The sequence below is a fragment of the Gasterosteus aculeatus genome, chromosome 1 (genome assembly GCF_964276395.1).
Source record: "Gasterosteus aculeatus chromosome 1, fGasAcu3.hap1.1, whole genome shotgun sequence".
Lineage (NCBI taxonomy): Eukaryota > Metazoa > Chordata > Actinopteri > Perciformes > Gasterosteidae > Gasterosteus > Gasterosteus aculeatus.
This window is the reverse complement of record NC_135688.1, coordinates 30699768-30718645: the sequence shown is the minus strand read 5'-3', so window position 1 is coordinate 30718645 and position 18878 is coordinate 30699768. Positions and strand designations below refer to the sequence as shown.

Sequence of the window (18878 nt, the reverse complement as noted above, 5' to 3'; positions counted from 1 at the left end):
CACTTTTTTGCTCCTTACCTGTATGTACACGTGGTACACGTGTTGTTTGTGTGCAGGGACCTTTACATTGCTTCAATTTGGGAAGGGGTGTCTGTGGAAATGTGGCTGATATCTGTTAAACCTTGCTTTGATTTCCTTTATTATTTAGAAATGTATGAACTGCTTTGTTTGCCTTCCTTTAGCGGAGAGTTTGTTTTACCTTTTCAGCAGGAAGTGCTGAGCTGCTGTTTGTCGAGCCGGAGGAAATCCACCCTGACAGCCCGGCGGGGGAGATGGAGAGAAGGGGGGCGGGGTATAATTTGTAATGTATTATGTGTCACTTTATGTATTTAATTCACAATAAAATACATACGTGAACAACAGCGGGACCTTACTCCTAAAAAACAAACCTTCGCCTCAACGGTCAAACCTCTTTGTTTGCAGACAGAAAAACTCCGAATTGGTTAAGAATGTCGCGCCATGATGAACACGAAACACGGCGGCGCACCCGGTCGATGACGTCGCCTTCGTCCCGCCCTGTGATTGGCTGCCGCTCGACCATCAGGAACCTTGATTTCCTGATTATCATAAGTCATATATACGTCTCTATATACTATAAACAACACGATGTTATGGGTGAGCGAGCTGCCTGTAGCAAGATCCGCCATAAGACTTCTAGCCTTACTGTAACTCTCATAAATGTGACCCCCTTAAAGAATGAGATATTGGCTCGAGGTGTTTACGCTCTACTGTTGCTAGGTAACGGTCGCTGCTGGTATCTGTGTTCTTAGTAGGTGAGTGAGTGAGTGAGTGTGTGTGTGCGTGTGTGTGCGTGTGTGTGTTTTAACAGCCGCTAAAAGCTTCCGCGGGTTATCGATGTCGTGCGTTACCTCTGAGCTCCCATGATGCAGTTCACCCCGTTCGTTTCCTCCATGGACATCTAAATGTATTTTGTATTCGTGTTGTTATCTGTGGTGTTAAGTTCTTCCTCACCTTGTTAAAATGTGTTTCTCCGACACTATTTGAAAGAAGGACGTCCAGAAGATGAGTGTCTCTCTCTATCTCAGAGCCAGATGCTAATGCTAGCTTAGCTTGCTTCTCTTTAAGACCCGGATGCTAACGCTAGCTTAGCTCGCTTCTCTTACAAGATCCGGGCGCTAACGCTAGCGTAGCTTGCTTCGGATGCTAACGCTAGCTTAGCCCGGTTCTCTCGTGATGCAGGTAGGAGCGGAGCAGCACCTGGTGGGCAGGTGAGGGAGGTGGGCTCCTGAAAAGAAGAGCAGACCCTCGGCCTGTGATTGCACAAAATCCTTTATTTCAGGGATCCAAGAGCACATTTTGGAACACGAGGCTCAAAGACAAACTGCATTTAAGTTTTTGTCCACACACACAGCTACGACCTTTAGTGACAAAAGTAACAAAATAAAGTATGTGTGCTTTAAAAAAAATAACATGAGTTTGGTTCCAAAGTTTGACTCAATAAAGTAACACAATGAAAATATAAAACTTTTTCATGTTCATCTGGTGGACGAAGTGGATCCATAAAAAGTCAGATGTCGCTCCAGTGATGGACTTATGGCACTGCTTTCGTTTTAAAGTGACAGACATGACGAAGGGAACAATACTCACACAACATGGAGTCATGAAACGCGTTTTCTATAAGACTACTTTCAGTGCTGCAAAAGGAGTTTGTACGTGATTTTAAAGTAGTGCTTGCACCGATAAAAAGAACAGTTATATACAACAAGCATTTCTTCTTTGTTTTTAAAGCGCCGTGGAAAATGATTGTCACCATATAATCTTTCACACAACATTTGATCTCACAACTGGTTTTAAATACTCTCTTTATAAGAAAAGCCAGTTTACATTAAAATCAAACTGAAGCAAATCTGTAAATGCATTTCGTCGTTTCCAGGACCTTTTCCTGGAGAGATAAAAGCGTCATGTTATAGTTTTCACAAGACATTCAACATCTGCAGACACACGCGTGTTAACATGTTTATCATTTGGTTTCTGAGGCGGCACTAAATGCTAAATGCTGTCGTCCAGCTTTTGACCTCTTAGCACTTCCCGAGACATCAGGGCTGAGCAGTAAAATAAATCACCTGATATCAAAGCTCTGGCTCATGTTAAAGAGAAAGCACGATTAGACGTTCTGGAGTGAATTCATTAGTTTGTTTGAGTTTTTGTGACTGAACCGACCCTTTAAACTGACCGAAGGAGCAGAGATGAGCGCCGAGGACGTGACCGCAGCATCAGCCCTCGCGTCCCACCGAGGAAGGTCCTGTTTCCAGAGCAGTTTGTGTGACTTCAGTACACAAAGACAACGCTGTATTAAAGTCTCTTTTGTGAGCTTCTCACAGTCCCGGTTTGGTTTGCTCCTCACTTCAAAGTACTTTGCATACATGACCATAACGGCCAGAGATGAAAATGAACAGACAACATTGAAGTGCAGGTTTTCTCTCAGTTGCCTCCATTAGTTACAGTTTTATGTCCTCAATGCGCCGCTGTGTGTGTGTGTGTGTGTGTGTGTGTAAACACTGCAGGATGAAGTAAAACAAGGCATTCATGGGACATTTCACACTGTCTCCAATCAGGAAACAAAAATGCTTATTTATGTTTGATTTCAGGTCCACTGACGGACCAATCAGATCCTTTCTGATCACATCTGGAATCATAAGTAGGCGCATCCCTGTAAACCTCACGCAGGCAAAAATGCATCATCGTTTTAAACGCGCCGCAGAGACGATGTGTTCTCTCAGCGAATGAAACCTTTCACCGCCTGAATCTCATCTCAACAATATTAACGAGGAGAATGAAATGCTGAAGGACTTCTATACGCCCACCAGCCAACATCTGCATGGGTGTTGGCTCACAATCTCACGGCTGCTTGTTGTGTTTATTGTGAAATCCACTCCAAACTAACTCCTTTAACACAGCAGTTTGTCTTTGCAAAGCACACACACACTCTGAGCTGCAGTATCCCACATTTCTACGGCAGCCATTGGTTCAGGAAGAAGAATCTGAAAGCTAGGATGTGATTGTGGAGCTGATTGATCTTTTGCCGCGTCCTTCATCCGCCAAAGGTCCACGATTGTCATGTTAAATGGTTGCAGCGCTCAACAACGTGAAGGAGAGTCTCCTTTCCGTCATCTATGAAGCTGCAGCCTGTCAGTCAGTATTGGAGACGTGTACCTTGTTCTCGGGTGCAGAGCGACTGGCCGGTAACGCTGTATTTACACATGAGGGAGAACATGGATGCTGAACACCTCTCCTCCAGAAGCAGACCTGATGTGGTCCTGCTGAGCACCTCTTTCTCCTCCTCTCACAGGTAAAATCCTGACGTCTGGGCGTCCTGCAGGGCGCTGAGTCCGTCCGGGAGGTCGCCGGGCGCCACTGCGTTCCCGTTGGGCATCAGACAGGTGCGGATGTACGCGGCGTTGGTGCCCCCGAGGAGGCAACTGTTCTCCAGCTGGAAGAAATACAGTTTTTATTCTTCTTTATAGCTCATGTTTTATCACAGTTACTGCTTGAGAAAAAGAAGCTTGACTCATTTTGTGTTTTAGGAGTTGCGTGAATACATTTATCAACAGGATGTCAAATATATATTTAAAGGTCGGTACTGCTGATGCTAAATGATATGAAACACGGCAACTATTATCCCACTCTGGAAAGCATTATACAAACAATATGTTTATGAGGGATTAGTCATCAGAGGCTTTGTCATCTAAGCTCAAGTCAAGGGACAAAGAATATGAAACAACACGATGACAACAGCTTCCCTTTATATCCTTTTACATTAGTGGTGCCTCTGTGCGCTGAGAATAGCCGGCGCCCCCCCACGCCGTTCATGGCATTAGGTAATGATGACCGTCAGATTGTAGGTCAGCACCGCTCACGCTTGACTGAGCGGCCTGGAAGTGTTTTCCTTTCAGCGACAGCCAGTGACCCTGAAGAATAACAGCGGCCGGCCTGATTCCATCCGCCATCGTGCAACAACAACTCCCACAATACATCTCATCTGTGAGATCCGCGACACGCGATGGTCTCCCCCCTGTGACGGCTTCCTCCTTTAGATTCAGGAAATAGAAATAGAGACTTCCCATAGTGGACAACAGGGGGGTGTCGTCTTAACGAAGCAACTATTGTTCATGACGTGAAATAAACCAGAGGAGCTGCTGATTGTTTGATGCTGGAGGTCTCGTTACCTCGATGGACCAGAATGTGTTTTCTGTTCATGCCCCCCCCCCCCCCCCTCCCCCCCTCTCTTTAACGTGTTCTTTGCACCTGAGTTCATGCATCAATTCAATCGGATTATTTCAAACCAAACTATTACCCTTTGTTACGCCAATTATTTTCAACTTATGTTTAAAAAAAAAAATCTACGGTCGTATTCAAATTGCTTCTTTTTCCCTTTGCACACACATTCATATTAGAGAAGCGGTGAATTCTGGTTTCAGATTCAGTTCAACAATTATCAGGTGTGTGTTAATGGACCGGTGTGGACAGTCCAACGAGATCAGAACGTGTTTGAGGACGTGGCGGCTGCTCGGCGGATTACAGCTCCTGGTACCCAGAAGAGATCGAGTCTATTCTGGGACTGTCTCGCTCTCGTCTTGTTTACACGCCCTGTCTGTTCGGATCATCGCAGTTTACGCTGAGCTGGCGGGGGCCCCTGACTCGAAGGAAGAGAAATGAAATCAGTTGTCATGGCGGTGAAAGAGAACAGCGAGGGGCTGCGGACCCGGCGGCCCCTCGCTGTTCTCTGCGCTGCGCTGATGTTCGCTGATATTTGAGAACGGCGCAGACTCGGGGGGGCCTCGAGGGGCCGGCATCGAGAGTTTGGCTCCCAGACCCGAGAGCTGTGAGGAGAGCAGCTCGATAATGAGGAGGACAGAATGTGCCTGACACGAGACAGACGGTCTCAGCGGGACGGCCGTGTCTCAGGGACACGCATCACCAAGTCCCCAAACTCCACCCCGTTCAGAGCATTTTAAGGCTGCGTGGATGAATGAGCATCATCAAAAGGTGTTTCCCGCAGTATTCAGCTGAGACTGCTCTGAAGGCTCTCTTACCTTGCTGTGGGGGGGCTCTAGTGGGGTGAAGGTGCCGTAGGCCTCTAACGGCGGCTGGGACGCAGAGCTCTGGGCCGGGCACGGCAGGCGTGCGTGGTCTCCCTGCAGCTGCTGGGAGGTCGGATAGTGACTGACGCCCGAGGTGATGTAGCCCGCCTGGCCGCCCTGCGCGCTCGGGGGGAAGGCTCCGTGTTCGTTTGGGAGGTAAGACCTGTTTGTTGTGAGCTGGTCCGGGAGGCTCTGCGGGGGGGCCGGGTGCTGGTCCCGCTGAGGCTGCCACTGGTGACCCGACTCCAGAAGAAGAGGTTTGTGTCCGCCGTTCAGCTGCGAGGCTCGAGGCGCAGCGCGTGGGTGGCAGTGGCTGCGGTAGCTGCCGTGATGGGGGCGGTCTGCCGCGTTAGGGATCCCAATCTGGGAGTCGGATGTCCCGGGCTGGGAGACGGAATGAATCTGTCCCGGGTGAGCGTTCACTTCTGCACTGATGTGCTGCAGCATCTGCTGTGACAGTTGGGTGATGGGAGGAGCCAGAAGGACGGCGGGTGCGAAACAGGCCAGTGGCTGCTGGAGGACGCTTTGGGCCGCCGGTCCAAACCCACCTCCGTCTCCTTGTCCCTGCGCCTCCGTCCCGCTCTCAAGAGAGTCGTGGATGTAGGAGAGGATCTCGTTGTTGGTGAGAAGGTCACAGAGGGTCGGGACCTGGCTCGGGCCCAGCTCCACCTGGATCATCCTCTCGTCCAGCAGCAGCAGCTCCAGGTCCTCGGCGTTCAGGCCCAGGTTCTCCAGGGCACTGAAGAGTTCGCTGTTGGAGCACGGCTCCTCTGCGTCCAGGCTCAGAGAGTCCAGCGTGGCCAGCAGGGGGTCATAGCCGGGTGGGGACGCCACGTGGCAGCCGTCGCTCTGCTGCTCGCCGAGAAGGCCGCGGTGCTGCGACACCTTGGGCTCCGTGTCCGGTCGGCAGACGTACACAGACTCGTCCTGGCTCATCAGCGCTCCCAGCAGGGAGCCCGGGTCCAGATCATCAGAACAGCTCTTGTCCAATTTCCCCTTCTTGGACTTGTGGCCTTTGGCTTTTCCCTGGAAGGAGTCAGGGAAGCCGTGCAGCGGGTAACCCGTCTGGTAGAGAGTCGCCTCTCCGGTGGCGAAGGTGAAGGGAAGGTGCATGGATCTCTTCCTCAGGTGTTCCCCTCCTTCCTCGTCCCTGTGGATTGCAGAGAACAGTCTAACGAACGAATCAGCTAGACCTCAAACACCGGCGCCGTCGTGCACTTACACCAGCGGCCTCTGGGTGGCGATGATGTAGTCGGGCTTGCTGTTCTTGTAGACGAGCCTGGCGTTGGCCTGGACCCACTTCCACCGGTTGTCCTTGGTGAGCAGCCTGAAGACGGTGAGGCCGCTCTCGCCCGTCTTCATCACTGGAATCACACCAGAGGCTCCGTGTCACTGCTGTTTACGCTCCGTACGAAGCGCCGACCGTCACTTTGGTCACATAGTTACAACACGCAGGTGCAGGTCGTGTTTCTGTGTTGCCTTCTTTCAGACGAATGCACTGCTGATTATTGTTCATGCTCAGCGTTAACTGAAGACACCCCCAAACAACCACGAGTCTTCTGTCAATTCTACAATCAATGTGTTATTATTTAGTGCAGATCATCTGAGCTGGAAGAATTATGTTAAATATGCTCGATTACTCGACCCTGAGTTCAACATTAAAGAGAAGCACATAACGTGTTTTGGTGATCTGCAGAGTTTCAGTTATTGCTGCGTATTTTTAGCAGTAAAAGCCGCAAGCTGCTGACCTTTAAAAGGAACTGCAATATTTATGTCTGTGAACCAACTCGTCCTGAAGGAGAGACGAGCGCGGAGCTCAGAGACTCAAATCACCGCTACGCTCACCTGATTAGTTCATGTGACTTCCTGTTGTCTTCATATGCAGATTAAAATAGGAAACACGTCCATTACTTTGCACGTGAATCAGAAAAGAGGAATATCAGTCATGTGCAGGTTTTGCTTTCCAAATGTGAAAATGAGCTCAACTGAACGCTAAACTTGAACACTCATGTGTTATTGCATTAGAGCGTGTGTGCGCCTGTGTGGTGTGTCTCCCAATGCATATGCACGTGTGTGCGCTTCCATATGCATGACTACATGCATACAGTGTGTGTCTTTGTGAGCGTGTCTGGGAGGGCGCCATGGTTACCACTAACCGGGTCATCCGGTACACGAGGTAAGTAGGACACTTGGGTTTCGCTGGAATATTTCCTCCGTCATCAACAGCGGCGTTGGTTTGTTTATGTGATTGTTGCATATGTGACAAGTGTCATGTGGAGAGAAACAGATCCACACAGATTTACTGCAGGTTACTGAGGGTTCTAGTGTTCCACAGGAACCGGCCTCACGGCGGATTGTTGAGTTCACGGACGAGCCGTCATTTAAATAATCGTGACTCAACAGAATGCAAAGACATGCAAACGTGCAGAAATACCGTAATATGCTAAATACACATATCAGTGTCTTTTACGAAGCTGCATGTAAAGGGATACACATGTGGATGAATATATATCCCCCCTGAGGTGAAGCGTGCGGCGGTGACTCACTCCGGACGTGGTTCTCGGCGCAGTACAGCATGTCGGCGGCGTGGATGAACTGGTACCCCGAGCCTCGAACTCTTAGCTCCGCCTCCGTGTAGCCTAGAACAATTTTACCCCTGAGAGAAGGACACACTTAGCGATCTAATTCCCTTTTTCAACACTTTGAATAAGTGTGAGTGTTCTGCAGAACGCACTTTGCGTCGCAGGACATGGGTGTGAAGTCCAGCTTGTGCTTGGTCCTGAAGATCATGTTCCTGGTCCTGATCTCCAGGATAGCCGGAGACTGGAGGGGGGTGGCGATGGCGAACAGGGCGAGCTGAGGCGGGGCGCCGCCCTCGCTGTCGCACCGCTGGCGGCTCTGACCGTGGAGGAACTTGAGGCGACCCTGAATGTTCAGCGCCTGAGAGGGGCACACGTGAGGAAGCTGGGAATCGGTTGTAAGCACATCGGGTCCCTCTGGTCACATGACCAGTGCCTGGGACTTCATGTATCCAAATCCCAGGATTCACAATAGCACGTGGGAGCTGCACAGTGCTCCTGCAGCTGGTCAGAGGAACCCGTCAGCTCTTTGGCGTGTGGGCGTGTCTCTAGTGTTCACATTGATTATTTCCAGCAGAAGAAAGCTGGTCAGTGACACATTATCGTCCTGCGCTGCGCCTGATGAGATAAACCAACACTTAATCTACAGCGCGTACTTGTGTGCGACGGTAAAACAACCCGTAAAAGCGGGAGAGAAGCCCGCGTGGCCTCTCGTGTGAGGACTCCCACCTCCTCTGTTAGCTCTGCTTAATTGACCTCAGAGGGTTTAAGAGGCTGCGGCCGTGACGCCAGGAATCAGACCCTGAATAGCAGGAGGGATTACCGAGGCAAAGCCATGGCGAGCGGTGGACAGAAGCAGGAACCTGGCTTAATGCTCACGCAAACGCAGTGGGAGGGAGAGAAACGAGCAACACGACGAGCTTTCAGAAAGGAACAACGTTTAACCGTGACAGTAACTTTCCCTCATTGACAAACAGCTGACAGCTTTCTGGGACGAGTTATTTAATCTCTAGCAGCCCTCTGAATAAATGAGATGCTTTTAGGCATCGATGGATTAAGATGACTGTCCACCGAACACAGCTTGTTTTTCTCCACCTGCAGCTAATTGTCTTAGCGGGAGCTACCGAGTCTGAGCGAGTTCCCCCTGGTCCCCGGGAGGATTAAGGCCCTTTTCCCCACGAGGCTCCTACGGAGGATTACAATGGTGGCTTCTGATCGCTGAGGGGCTCTTTAATACTTTATTGCCATATTTGTGAGCAACTCATCGGGTTGGTTTGTCTGAAATGACATTACACCTCGCAGAGATACTTGTTTCCTACGTTTCAGTCTCACCAGGAAGCCGGAGGAGTTGTCCAACAAACAGCGGAAGCGGCAGACGAAGCTTCTCTCCAGGAAGGAGGAGTTCTCCGGGGGAAGCTGGTCTGGCTCGTAGTTCACCAGGCAGGAGGAGCTCGACGCCGACTCGCCATCTGACGCCAAGAACAAGCGTTATTTTTCAGTTGTCCAAACGTCAGTGATGCTGTGCGGTGACGCTGCCTGACATACCTGCTGAGGGATCCGTGGAGGGGGCCAGGCCGGCTGGGGGGTTGAGGGCCCAGTGCAGGTTGCTCCTGAACTCCTGCTGGTCTTCGGTGTGGATCAGCTCCAGCACGCTCTGGTGCATCACGTCAGTCTGAAGTTACAGGGGCAGATGTTTAGCAGGCGCCCCGAGGGGGTGCGTTCCATTCTGCCCGCCTTGAAGCTGAGCCAAAAGAAAAGTGTCGCTGCACATTTCACTCAAATAGTTGAAATGGAGCCAAAGCTCCACTGTGACCCAGCATGACCTGGCCGAGGACCAGAGGGGAGACAAAGGTCATGTGGGCTGCCCATTGGCTCCCAGAGCAACGGTCGGGCTAAGCTACACGCGGCTCGGCCAGAAACCGCCGCAGCAGAGATTCAAAATGTCACAACCTGTCCCGACTTTTGATGGTTTTATTAGCCGTTCCTTGCTTATTTCTCTGACTACCTGTGAAGCCTTTCGGACCAGGCCTTCTATCAGCTGGGTCTCGTTTAGCAGGTGTGAAAGCCGCTCGCACGCGAGCAGAGGCGGCAGCTTCAGCTCACATTGGGGTTTGTTGGGTAGATGCGGCGTGACGCGGCTCAGGTGGACGGGGGAACGAGGCGTTTACACCTCCCTGTGTGTCCGCGTCACCGTTTGAAAATCATCCGGCTGGATTAAAGCTCTCGCTCCCGGTGAGACAATGCGTTCGCTTGTAAAAAAAAGGATTTTTTCCAAGCGAACGCATTGTCAAAGGAGTTAGATGAGACGCTCAGTAGGCCTGGTACATAAAGTTCCGGGTTACTCATTGATAAAAGGAGCAAACCAAACACACTGGACGGTCAAAAGAGCCAAGAAGAGCAAGGTGAATGTGTTAGTGTGCATTGACCTGATGGAAGCCGAGGTAATCCTGGATGGTGTGAGAGCAGAAGAAGACGGTTCCGTCAGCTGTGACCACCAGGACGAAGCCGTTCAGGGCCTGCAGGGAGGACACGGGTGAACAGACATAAACACCCTCCTTTTCAAGACAGCACTGGTGTCGGAGGAGGAGGAGTAAGACCACGTATGTCAAACCCGCGGCCCGCCGGGTGACTTTGCGATTGTGAGAACGGTCCTCACGCACGCGCCGCTGATTGACTCCGTGCCCGCCGGTCACATGGTCGGCGCCACCCCTCCTCCATATGATTCAATGGTCTGAGTATCTGGCCGGAACCTGAAATGAGTTTGACACCCCTTCATCCTCCTGCCTGGGGGGCTCGGCGAGGTGATGACGCCGTCACAGCGCCACACCGCCTGCAGCCTCCTCACTGACGACGAAGAGGAGGATGATGATACGCTTCACGGTTTTATTAGGCTCACATCGCTGCTGTTAGATCAAAACTGTTTCTCTTCAAGCTTCTTCTAAAATCCATCACACAACGTCAAAAATGCATTAGCTTCAGGCTGAAAACAAGACCGCTTCTCTGAGCTGCTGAATAATTGACATGCAGGTGGGAGCGTCGTCTTACTCGATAGCGGGAACGTGTGACTAGAAGGTCCTTCATTTACTCTTCACATATTGATCGTTCTGCTCAGCTCTGACTTTTATTCAAGTTGGAGGGTATTTAAAGAATGTTTTGTCTATGAAAACAAACTAAATGTATTTATATGTATTTCATCCATCCATTGCCACCATTCTTCTTTAATCTGAATGTTATGAAGCAAAAACACGAGAAACACTCTAGTTTTAGTTTCTCAACTGTGAGGATTTACTTCTGTGACGGAAATTTCCCCCCTTTTCCCAGAGCTTTTTAAACTGAAGAATAACCCAAATAAGGAGAGTTGTTGAGTGATTAATCAATAATATAAACAATAATCACATTATATTATCATTATTTTTTGATTTGTCGCAAATGAATATATACACAGCCTTAAACAAAAAGGTTAAACAAAATATATGATCGCTTCATCATTAGATTAGTTTGGGATCTGAGATTTAAGCTGAAAGCTGAAAAAAGGCTGCATGTGAAACACACACACACACAACCACACACACACAGCATGCACACACACAACCACACACACACAGCATGCACACACACACACACACAGCATGCACACACACACACACACACAGCATGCACACACACACACACACACAGCATGCACACACACACACACACACAGCATGCACACACACACACACACACACACACACACACACACACACACAGCATGCAGAGGAGCACCGGCTCAAAAATAAATAAATAAATGTTTGCTGCACATTCCTCTGTTTGTTGTTTGTGTCACATGACCATCCCTTTCCGACCCGGTCCACCACAGAAGAAGCCGGCGGTCTCTGGGCCGGCGCCAAGGCGCCACGAGCCGCGTTAACGATCTGCAGGTTTACCTTCAAACATCCGAGAATACTTTCTATGCTTTTAGTTGATTTCCAACCCCTCGTCAATAATGGATGAGCTCACCGGCGGTGTATAATTCACGAGACAGTCGGTGTGTCCGTAATGGACGAGAAGGAGGCTGCTGGTCTCTGTCTTCACTGCTGCAGTGACCCATTTACTCCTCTGGGATCAATGCGTGTATAAATAAACGGATGTAGGGCAGAGGAACCAGTGTTGACTTACTGTCTATTGGCGTTCGTACCACCGAGGGAACATTTCACTACACTCAACTTCTTCACTGCAAAACTGAAAACAACATCTTTGTTTGTGGCCGTTGAGGCTGCAGAGACACAACAGTCGCCTTCTCATCTTCACAGCTTCCAGCAGCTTCTGTTCCTCTCTAGCGCGCGTCAAACGACTGTCACTAAAATGTACTTTATGCACAGCTGGGGCGCTACAGGTTCTGAAGGGAGCTCATTGGATGAATTCAATCCAGCGGCAGTCATGAGAAGTCTAATATGAGCTGGAAGAGGAAACATCTGTCAACTCAAACTCATCCCTCCTTCTCCAAAAGCTGACATCAGTCCAAGAAAACAAGCCACTTCCATCTTGTCCTGCTGTGCAGAGCCGCCTCGCCGCCACCGCTAAGTGTCAGCTGACCTAAAACAGCCAATTGTTGTTGTTGTTGTGGAAACGCTGAATGTGATGAACTGAGTAAATCGGGACGAGGGGGGGACAGCTGTATGAATCCAGATGTAAACATGACAACCTGAGGAAGCAAAGCGATCCCACTGGATCCAGATGTTTAGAACGGCATGTGTTTCATTTACTGGTGAAGTGACAGCAGCCTCACACACCTGCAGCAGCAGTTCCCCCTCAGGTACGGCCCCGCCCACGGACGCTGTGATGTCATCGCTGCTTTCCTTCACTCCGTTGGACAGCCGGTTCTTCAGTGTCACTGCAGAGGGGCGAGTTAGTGACCGACATTTATTACATTTATATATTCTACAATAAAGTCCCGTGTTATGGATTTGAAGGTAAGATTATTGAGCAGGGGGAGATAATATCTGGAAAAAAACAAAAAAATGTATTAATAAGGAGAGAAAATTGATTTACAAGAACAAATATTCTCAGAGATTAAAATGATACATTTACCTAAAAAAAAATAATGCATCAATAGCGTAGATGAAACTCATTAAAACATATCATTTTTTTTAATAATTACATATTTGGATCCAAATTGAAAGGATGCTGAGTTTCAGTCATTTCAGCCATATATAAAAGAAACTTCATATTCCACTTGAATAGAGATCGACTATGTCAGTGTAGACAAAGACATCCGATCAATTATTAAAAAGTGCATCTGACATCTGCTCCTTTATTAGTGGGATCTCCTCTTTTCATCATCTTTTCTTTTATTGATTCTTTGTGCCAGATAGTAGATCCCCCCTCAACAAGCTCTAAAAATAGACCAAATATGTTTCACTTCATTCGCTCCAAACTTCATGGTTACTGAGGATAAAACCTTTCACCAACAGTCAGGCAGACGGCTCCCACGGGGGCTCCCTGTGACCTCTGACCCCCCGAGACAAAAACACGCAGGCTGGTTGAGGATAAAGTGTGTTTGAGTCTGAAGGAAACAAAAAGCCGCTCTGCAGACATTGATGGAACAAATATATATATACATGAATACTTGTATATATATATATATATCCATATATATATGGATATATATATATGTATGTGTATATATATATATATCCATATATATATGGATATATATATATATATGTATGTGTATATATATATATATATCCATATATGTATGTATATATCCATATATATATATGGATATATATATGGATAAATATATATATGGATATATATGGATATATATATATATATACATACATGTCAGTGTGGAACAACCGTGCATGGAAATATAACAAAATATTATAAAATAAAATGTGAAAGTAAAGTGAAGTAAATCATGCATACTTTATACTTAATGCACTTAAAACACAAATAAACACCAAAAGAAAAGGTCTCGTGGTACAAAACCAAATCTTCACCAAGCGGCATCCGAACCGACAGAAGTCACGAGGCCGAGGGAGGGAGGGAAGGAGGGAAGGAAGGAAGGAGGGAGAGAAGGAGGGAGGGAAGGAAGGACGGAGGGAGGGAGGGAGGGAAGGAAGGACGGAGGGAGGGAAGGAAGGAGGGAGGGAAGGACGGAGGGAGGGAGGAAAGGAAGGAGGGAGGGGGGAAGGAAGGACGGAGGGAAGGACGGAGGGAGGGAAGGAGGGAAGGAAGGAGGGAGGGGGGGAAGGAGGGAGGGAAGGAAGGACGGAGGGATGGAAGAAGGGAGGGAAGGAAGGAGGAAGGGAAGGAAGGAAGGAGGGAGGGGGGAAGGAAGGAGGGAGGGAAGGAAGGAGGGAGGGAAGGAAGGAGGGAGGGGGGGAGGAGGGAGGGAAGGAAGGACGGAGGGATGGAAGGAGGGATGGAAGGAAGGAGGGAGGGAAGGAAGGAAGGAGGGAGGGGGGAAGGAAGGATGGAGGGAAGGAAGGAGGGAGGGGGGAAGGAGGGAGGGAAGGAAGGAGGGAGGGGGGGAAGGAGGGAGGGAAGGAAGGACGGAGGGATGGAAGGAGGGATGGAAGGAGGGAGGGAAGGAAGGAGGGAGGGAAGGAAGGAAGGAGGGAGGGGGGAAGGAAGGAGGGAGGGAAGGAAGGAGGGAGGGAAGGAAGGAGGGAGGGGGGAAGGAAGGAGGGAGGGGGGAAGGAAGGAGGGAGGGAAGGAGGGAGGGAGGGAGCGGCCAAAGCTTGTCGGCTATCAATAATTGAGAGCTTCAGGAGGGGGGTGAGGGGGGTGAGGGGGCGGGGGGGGGTATACTCTGCGCCCTGACGTCATGGACAGCAGCCAGTAGCAAGGAGAAACACCCCGAGGCGGCGGCGAGGGGGGGGGTGGGGGGGGGTCTGTTGGCACAACGGAGGGCGGCGGGGACACAGAGAGCCGATAAAAGCATCACAACATAGAAAGATGAAGGAGGCTTGAGAGCAGGAGAGGAAGGTACCAGAAGTCTTCATCACGCTGCAGCCTCGCCACTCGTCTGGAGGGTCCCGTCTAAAGCGCCGCCTCATATATTATACAATATATGAGAGAATACACTCCTACAGAGGTTCAGCCCCCCCAACAGACATGATTCGACGAGTGATGAAACTACAACGTGTTTGAGGGCGTTTCAAGAGGTTTAATCATTCTTGGCTTTACTGTTTTAATTATCTTTATCTTAATTATCTAAATAATGTAACAGCACATTTCACACTTTTACGGTAAAGGAACAATGTGAATACACAATTATTCCCTTAATGAATATAGTTTATGTTTATCTGGAGCAGCGAGTCGATGGAGGAGTGAATGAGAACTCAACTAGAGAGCTTCAACCTTTCCCAGGCGTCCTGAACGCCTCTTCAAAGCCTCCATAGAAATACATTTGGCATTTTCTTCTTCATGAGGTGGAAAATAAAGTCTGATACAGCAATAAATTGTCTTGGAAACGTAGCTTTGGATGGTTTGTTGGTCTTGGACCCACATGCAGGTTAAATGCAGAGGACCACCACTGAAATAACAAAACAATTCTGAAGTCAAAAGTTGAAAAGTGGGCGCCTGCGCCCCCCCCCCCCGTCTTTCTTCAAAAGGTCTATAAAGCGGTCGCGAGTGGATTATCCCGCCGTGTTTTTGCTCCCAGAGGCTTTCATCCTCCCACCTCCTCTCTGCAGTGTCTTCAGACCTACATTAGTGTGTGACTGAGGCTTTGGGACAAGGGTCGTCTCGTGGCCACGGGCGAGAGGAGCTGACCTACAATACGCTCAGGCCCAACGAAGGCACCGCCACGGGGGGCGTCCAAGGTTCATGCACTCAGAGATGGGACTGATGTGTTTTCCCGTCTTTTTTTAAAACACAAAGAAAACGGAAAGCTCAAGAGGTTTGTGCACACGTGGTGTTAAGCCGAGGTGGAATCTTTCGAGCACACCGGGGGAGTTTGGTTCACGCAGGCAGCTCCGCAATTACAACATTTACAAACACGCAGGAGAAAATACGACCGTTTGCTGCTGAACAGCGACTGGACGTCCAGACAGAACTACACACACGGCGCTTTGGCTTCCCTACTTTAAGTTAACTAAGCTCGCTAATTTGGGCTGAATTATCCACAGCAAGCAGCTACCGAGAGACCGCGTGATTAAATGCTTTTTTATAGATTATATATATATATATATATAAATACATCCATAATATGGGGAAAGGATTGGGTGTGTTCAAGCTCAACAGCTTTTGTAGTCTCTAATATGAGTTTGACACGAGGTTCTACACTGATGTAACAGAGAGTCATTTTCAATGTATTGTATCTTATTTTTGGTTATTATTCAACAATCTTGTTGAGTGTGTGTGTGAATTTTATTTTCCATCCATCCATCCATTGTCAAACCGCTTATCCTGCACACAGGGTCGCGGGGGGGCTGGAGTCCATCCCAGCCAACTTCGGGCGATAGACAGGGTACATCCTGGATTGGTCGCCAGCCAATCGCAGGGCTACACAGAGACACACAACCATTCACACTCACATTCACACATCTACGGGCAATTTAGAGTCCCCAATTAACCTGATCCCCAGAGCATGTCTTTGGACTGTGGGAGGAAGCCGGAGAACCCGGAGAGAACCACGCAGACACGGGGAGAACATGCAGACTCCACACAGAAAGGCCACTGGGCGGAATCGAACCCAGGACCTTCTTGCTGTGAGGCGACAGTGCTAACCACCACGCCACCGTGCCGCCCTTGAATTTTATTTTGATGAGTTAAATTTGCGGAAACTGCGATTCATCTCTCCTGCGCCTCCTAGGCTTCCGTAGTCCCGTTTTTTCCGTCACACAAGTGTTGCTCTGTTGAAGGTAAGTTCGCTGTGATCTCTAGAAATATAACGGTTCACATCAGCAACTGGCGCGGGTAACATGGCCACGGTTTCCAGCTGTGGTGCGTCATCATTTTAGACGATAAAAGTATACGTTTGGTCGTTTTCGCGCCGTTTGTACTCGCTACGTCCAGTCGTCCTGACGGATACGTTCCCCTTTATGGACCCTGTGTCTATGGAGCTGATGTGCAGAGACCAGAAGGCAACGTCTGTGTTTTATTGTCTTCTGCAGGAGCAAATAAATGCTGAAAAGATCAGTATCTGAGTCCATGCCTGAAACACATCTGTTACACTGACATTATTGCTGATTCCAACACAAACACAGATGTCGCCATTTAGCCGCACCTCAAAACTGATTCCATCACTTCACGGCGGTTGAGAAACCTCCCGGCTTTCTGTCTCTGTACTCTGAAGCCTTCCACCACTGTGTGAGTCTGCAGCGCTCGGCCTCCAGGTCCTGAGCGACGCGTGAAAGCCTATTCTGGTATTTTGGCAGGCGAGAGACAAAAGGGCAGAGCAGCTGTTTCCCGATCACAGACGAACATTTACCAGCTTCACTTTCTCTGCCCGTGTCCCTCTCAAGGCTGCTCAGCGCCAACACCTTTGGACCAGTAGTGATGCTGCCGGCCAGCAGTCGGTCGCATTGAAAACCTGTTTCCTACCGGAGAAGAAGCTCTTGGTCCGGAGGAAGCTGACGCTGAGCCGCAGGATGGACAGCTTGTCCAGGCTGGAGACGACGTCCTGGGGGAAGGGCAGCATGCCGGCCAGCCGGTCCAGCTCAGAGTTCAGGCGGTCCCGGTGCCGCTTGGACGGGTTGGACTTGCCGCCCTCGGCTGGGACGGGCCTGACTCTGTGGGTGGGGGGGGGGGTGAGCGAGGGGGGGCGTTCAACCCTTTTATCGCCATCGATTGAATACGTGAATACATATAGCGATATATCGGTACTGCACGCAGATCCACTTCAGCTCCAACGCTTCCACCAATAAATAAAAGTATGCAGATACACGTCAGATGGAGAATATTTACATTGTATATATTGAGATTATTTTTCTCACATATTATGAAGTGGTATTTGAAAATTGTTAAACATTTCTAGTATTTTCGTGTTATTTCGTATTCAGTGTGTGTTAAATACAGTATGATTGGTGTCTATCATTAGTTACTGTGCAATATTTTATAATGGCAGATTAATAAGTAATCGCTGTGAATCTACAATGATAAAGACTTTCGTCTTTCAACAAACCACAGATGAAGTTAGTGAACGTAAACGTAACGACCCGTTAAATAACGTTAATAACGAACCCTTTGTGCGCAGGTTTCCTTCTCTTCCGAGCGGAGAACATGTTGGTTTATTCCAAACGAGCCGCGAGACGTCCATAAAGGAGTCCGGCAGAGTCCGGCAGAGTCCGGCAGAGTCCGGGAGAGTCCGGCAGAAACCGGGAGAGTCCGGCAGAAACCGGGAAACTAAGCTAGCTTAAATTTAAAAGCCCCGACCGTTACGATACCGTTACGTTACGTTACTTTACCGTGAACGTTACGTTACCGTTACGTTACCGTTGTCCCCCGCGGATGTAAAAATACACCCTTTCGGACTCGGCATCACGTGGGAGACTTTTCAGCACGATAGTTTGATAAGAATCAAAGAGACTTGACACTCGTCCTCTCGCCTCCCGGACCGCGCTGCCGCTCTGCCGCGCTGCCGCTGCGCGCTCCCGGACGAGCGCGCGCTGCTCGGGCTTTGCTCTGACGTAGGAGCGCGCGGCGGGTCAAAGGTCACGTGTGGGAACGCGGCGGCCCTTGCGGTTTACTTCTGTGAAGACTTTTCGGGTCATTTCAACACTAATGAGAGGTTCGTCCTCAAAGGCGCCATGCGGCTCGACTCTGTTCACACTAAAGAATACACACGTTTGTGCGTAAGAAAAAATACAATATGCATATTGTTATAACATTACGGTTTTTGTTAGGATTATTATTTAAAAGTATATATATATATATATAATTTATTCTTAAAATAATATATATATACAATTTATAAATAATATAAAAAATATCTTAAAATATTACAAGATGTACATCGCAGTTTCTAGTGCTTCAGAGTCATTGATTTTTCTTTAAAGGAGGCAGCGCTGTTGCAGCATTCATTTGTATATTTTAGTTCACTTGCTTTGTTATGCAGCGTGTAAAACAATAAGAGTGAGTTTCCATCCTCTTCCAATTCGGTGCTGCAGCCAAAACCATTACGGGTAAACGTGGAGCTACAGCGCCACCTGGTGGGCACCTGAGACCACCACAGCCATCACAAGTACAAGGACCTAAACAT

At 49.0% G+C, this 18878-nt stretch overlaps 1 protein-coding gene and 1 non-coding gene across 2 annotated transcripts; both read right to left on the bottom strand.

Moving 5' to 3' along the window:
* Window positions 1-40: 40 nt before the first annotated feature.
* On the bottom strand, window positions 41-1200 carry LOC120822646 (uncharacterized). The gene is made up of 3 exons (XR_013467683.1): window positions 973-1200; window positions 200-252; window positions 41-91 (listed from the first exon to the last, which is right to left on the bottom strand). It is a non-coding gene; the product is annotated as an uncharacterized LOC120822646 (transcript).
* Window positions 1201-1272: 72 nt separating this feature from the next.
* Window positions 1273-18322, bottom strand: LOC120822637 (aryl hydrocarbon receptor). Its single transcript, XM_040182446.2, has 11 exons — window positions 17861-18322; window positions 17222-17409; window positions 12454-12554; window positions 10108-10197; window positions 9227-9353; window positions 9014-9150; window positions 7837-8042; window positions 7649-7758; window positions 6325-6466; window positions 5055-6252; window positions 1273-3451 (listed from the first exon to the last, which is right to left on the bottom strand). The coding sequence occupies exons 1-11, from the start codon at window positions 17899-17901 to the stop codon at window positions 3305-3307; spliced, it is 2487 nt and encodes an 828-aa protein (XP_040038380.2). The 5' UTR covers window positions 17902-18322; the 3' UTR covers window positions 1273-3304.
* Between the last annotated feature and the right edge of the window lie 556 nt (window positions 18323-18878).

Bases quoted from the DNA above. Each gene is read 5' to 3' on its own strand.
- LOC120822637 (XM_040182446.2), bottom strand. From the start codon at position 17,901: ATGTTCTCCGCTCGGAAGAGAAGGAAACCTGCGCACAAAGG. The intron at 17,410-17,860 runs GTTCGTTATTAA...CCCCACCCACAG, and splicing joins AGGAAACCTGCGCACAAAGG to AGTCAGGCCCGTCCCAGCCG. The intron at 3,452-5,054 runs GTAAGAGAGCCT...TATTTCTTCCAG, and splicing joins TAGAGCCCCCCCACAGCAAG to CTGGAGAACAGTTGCCTCCT.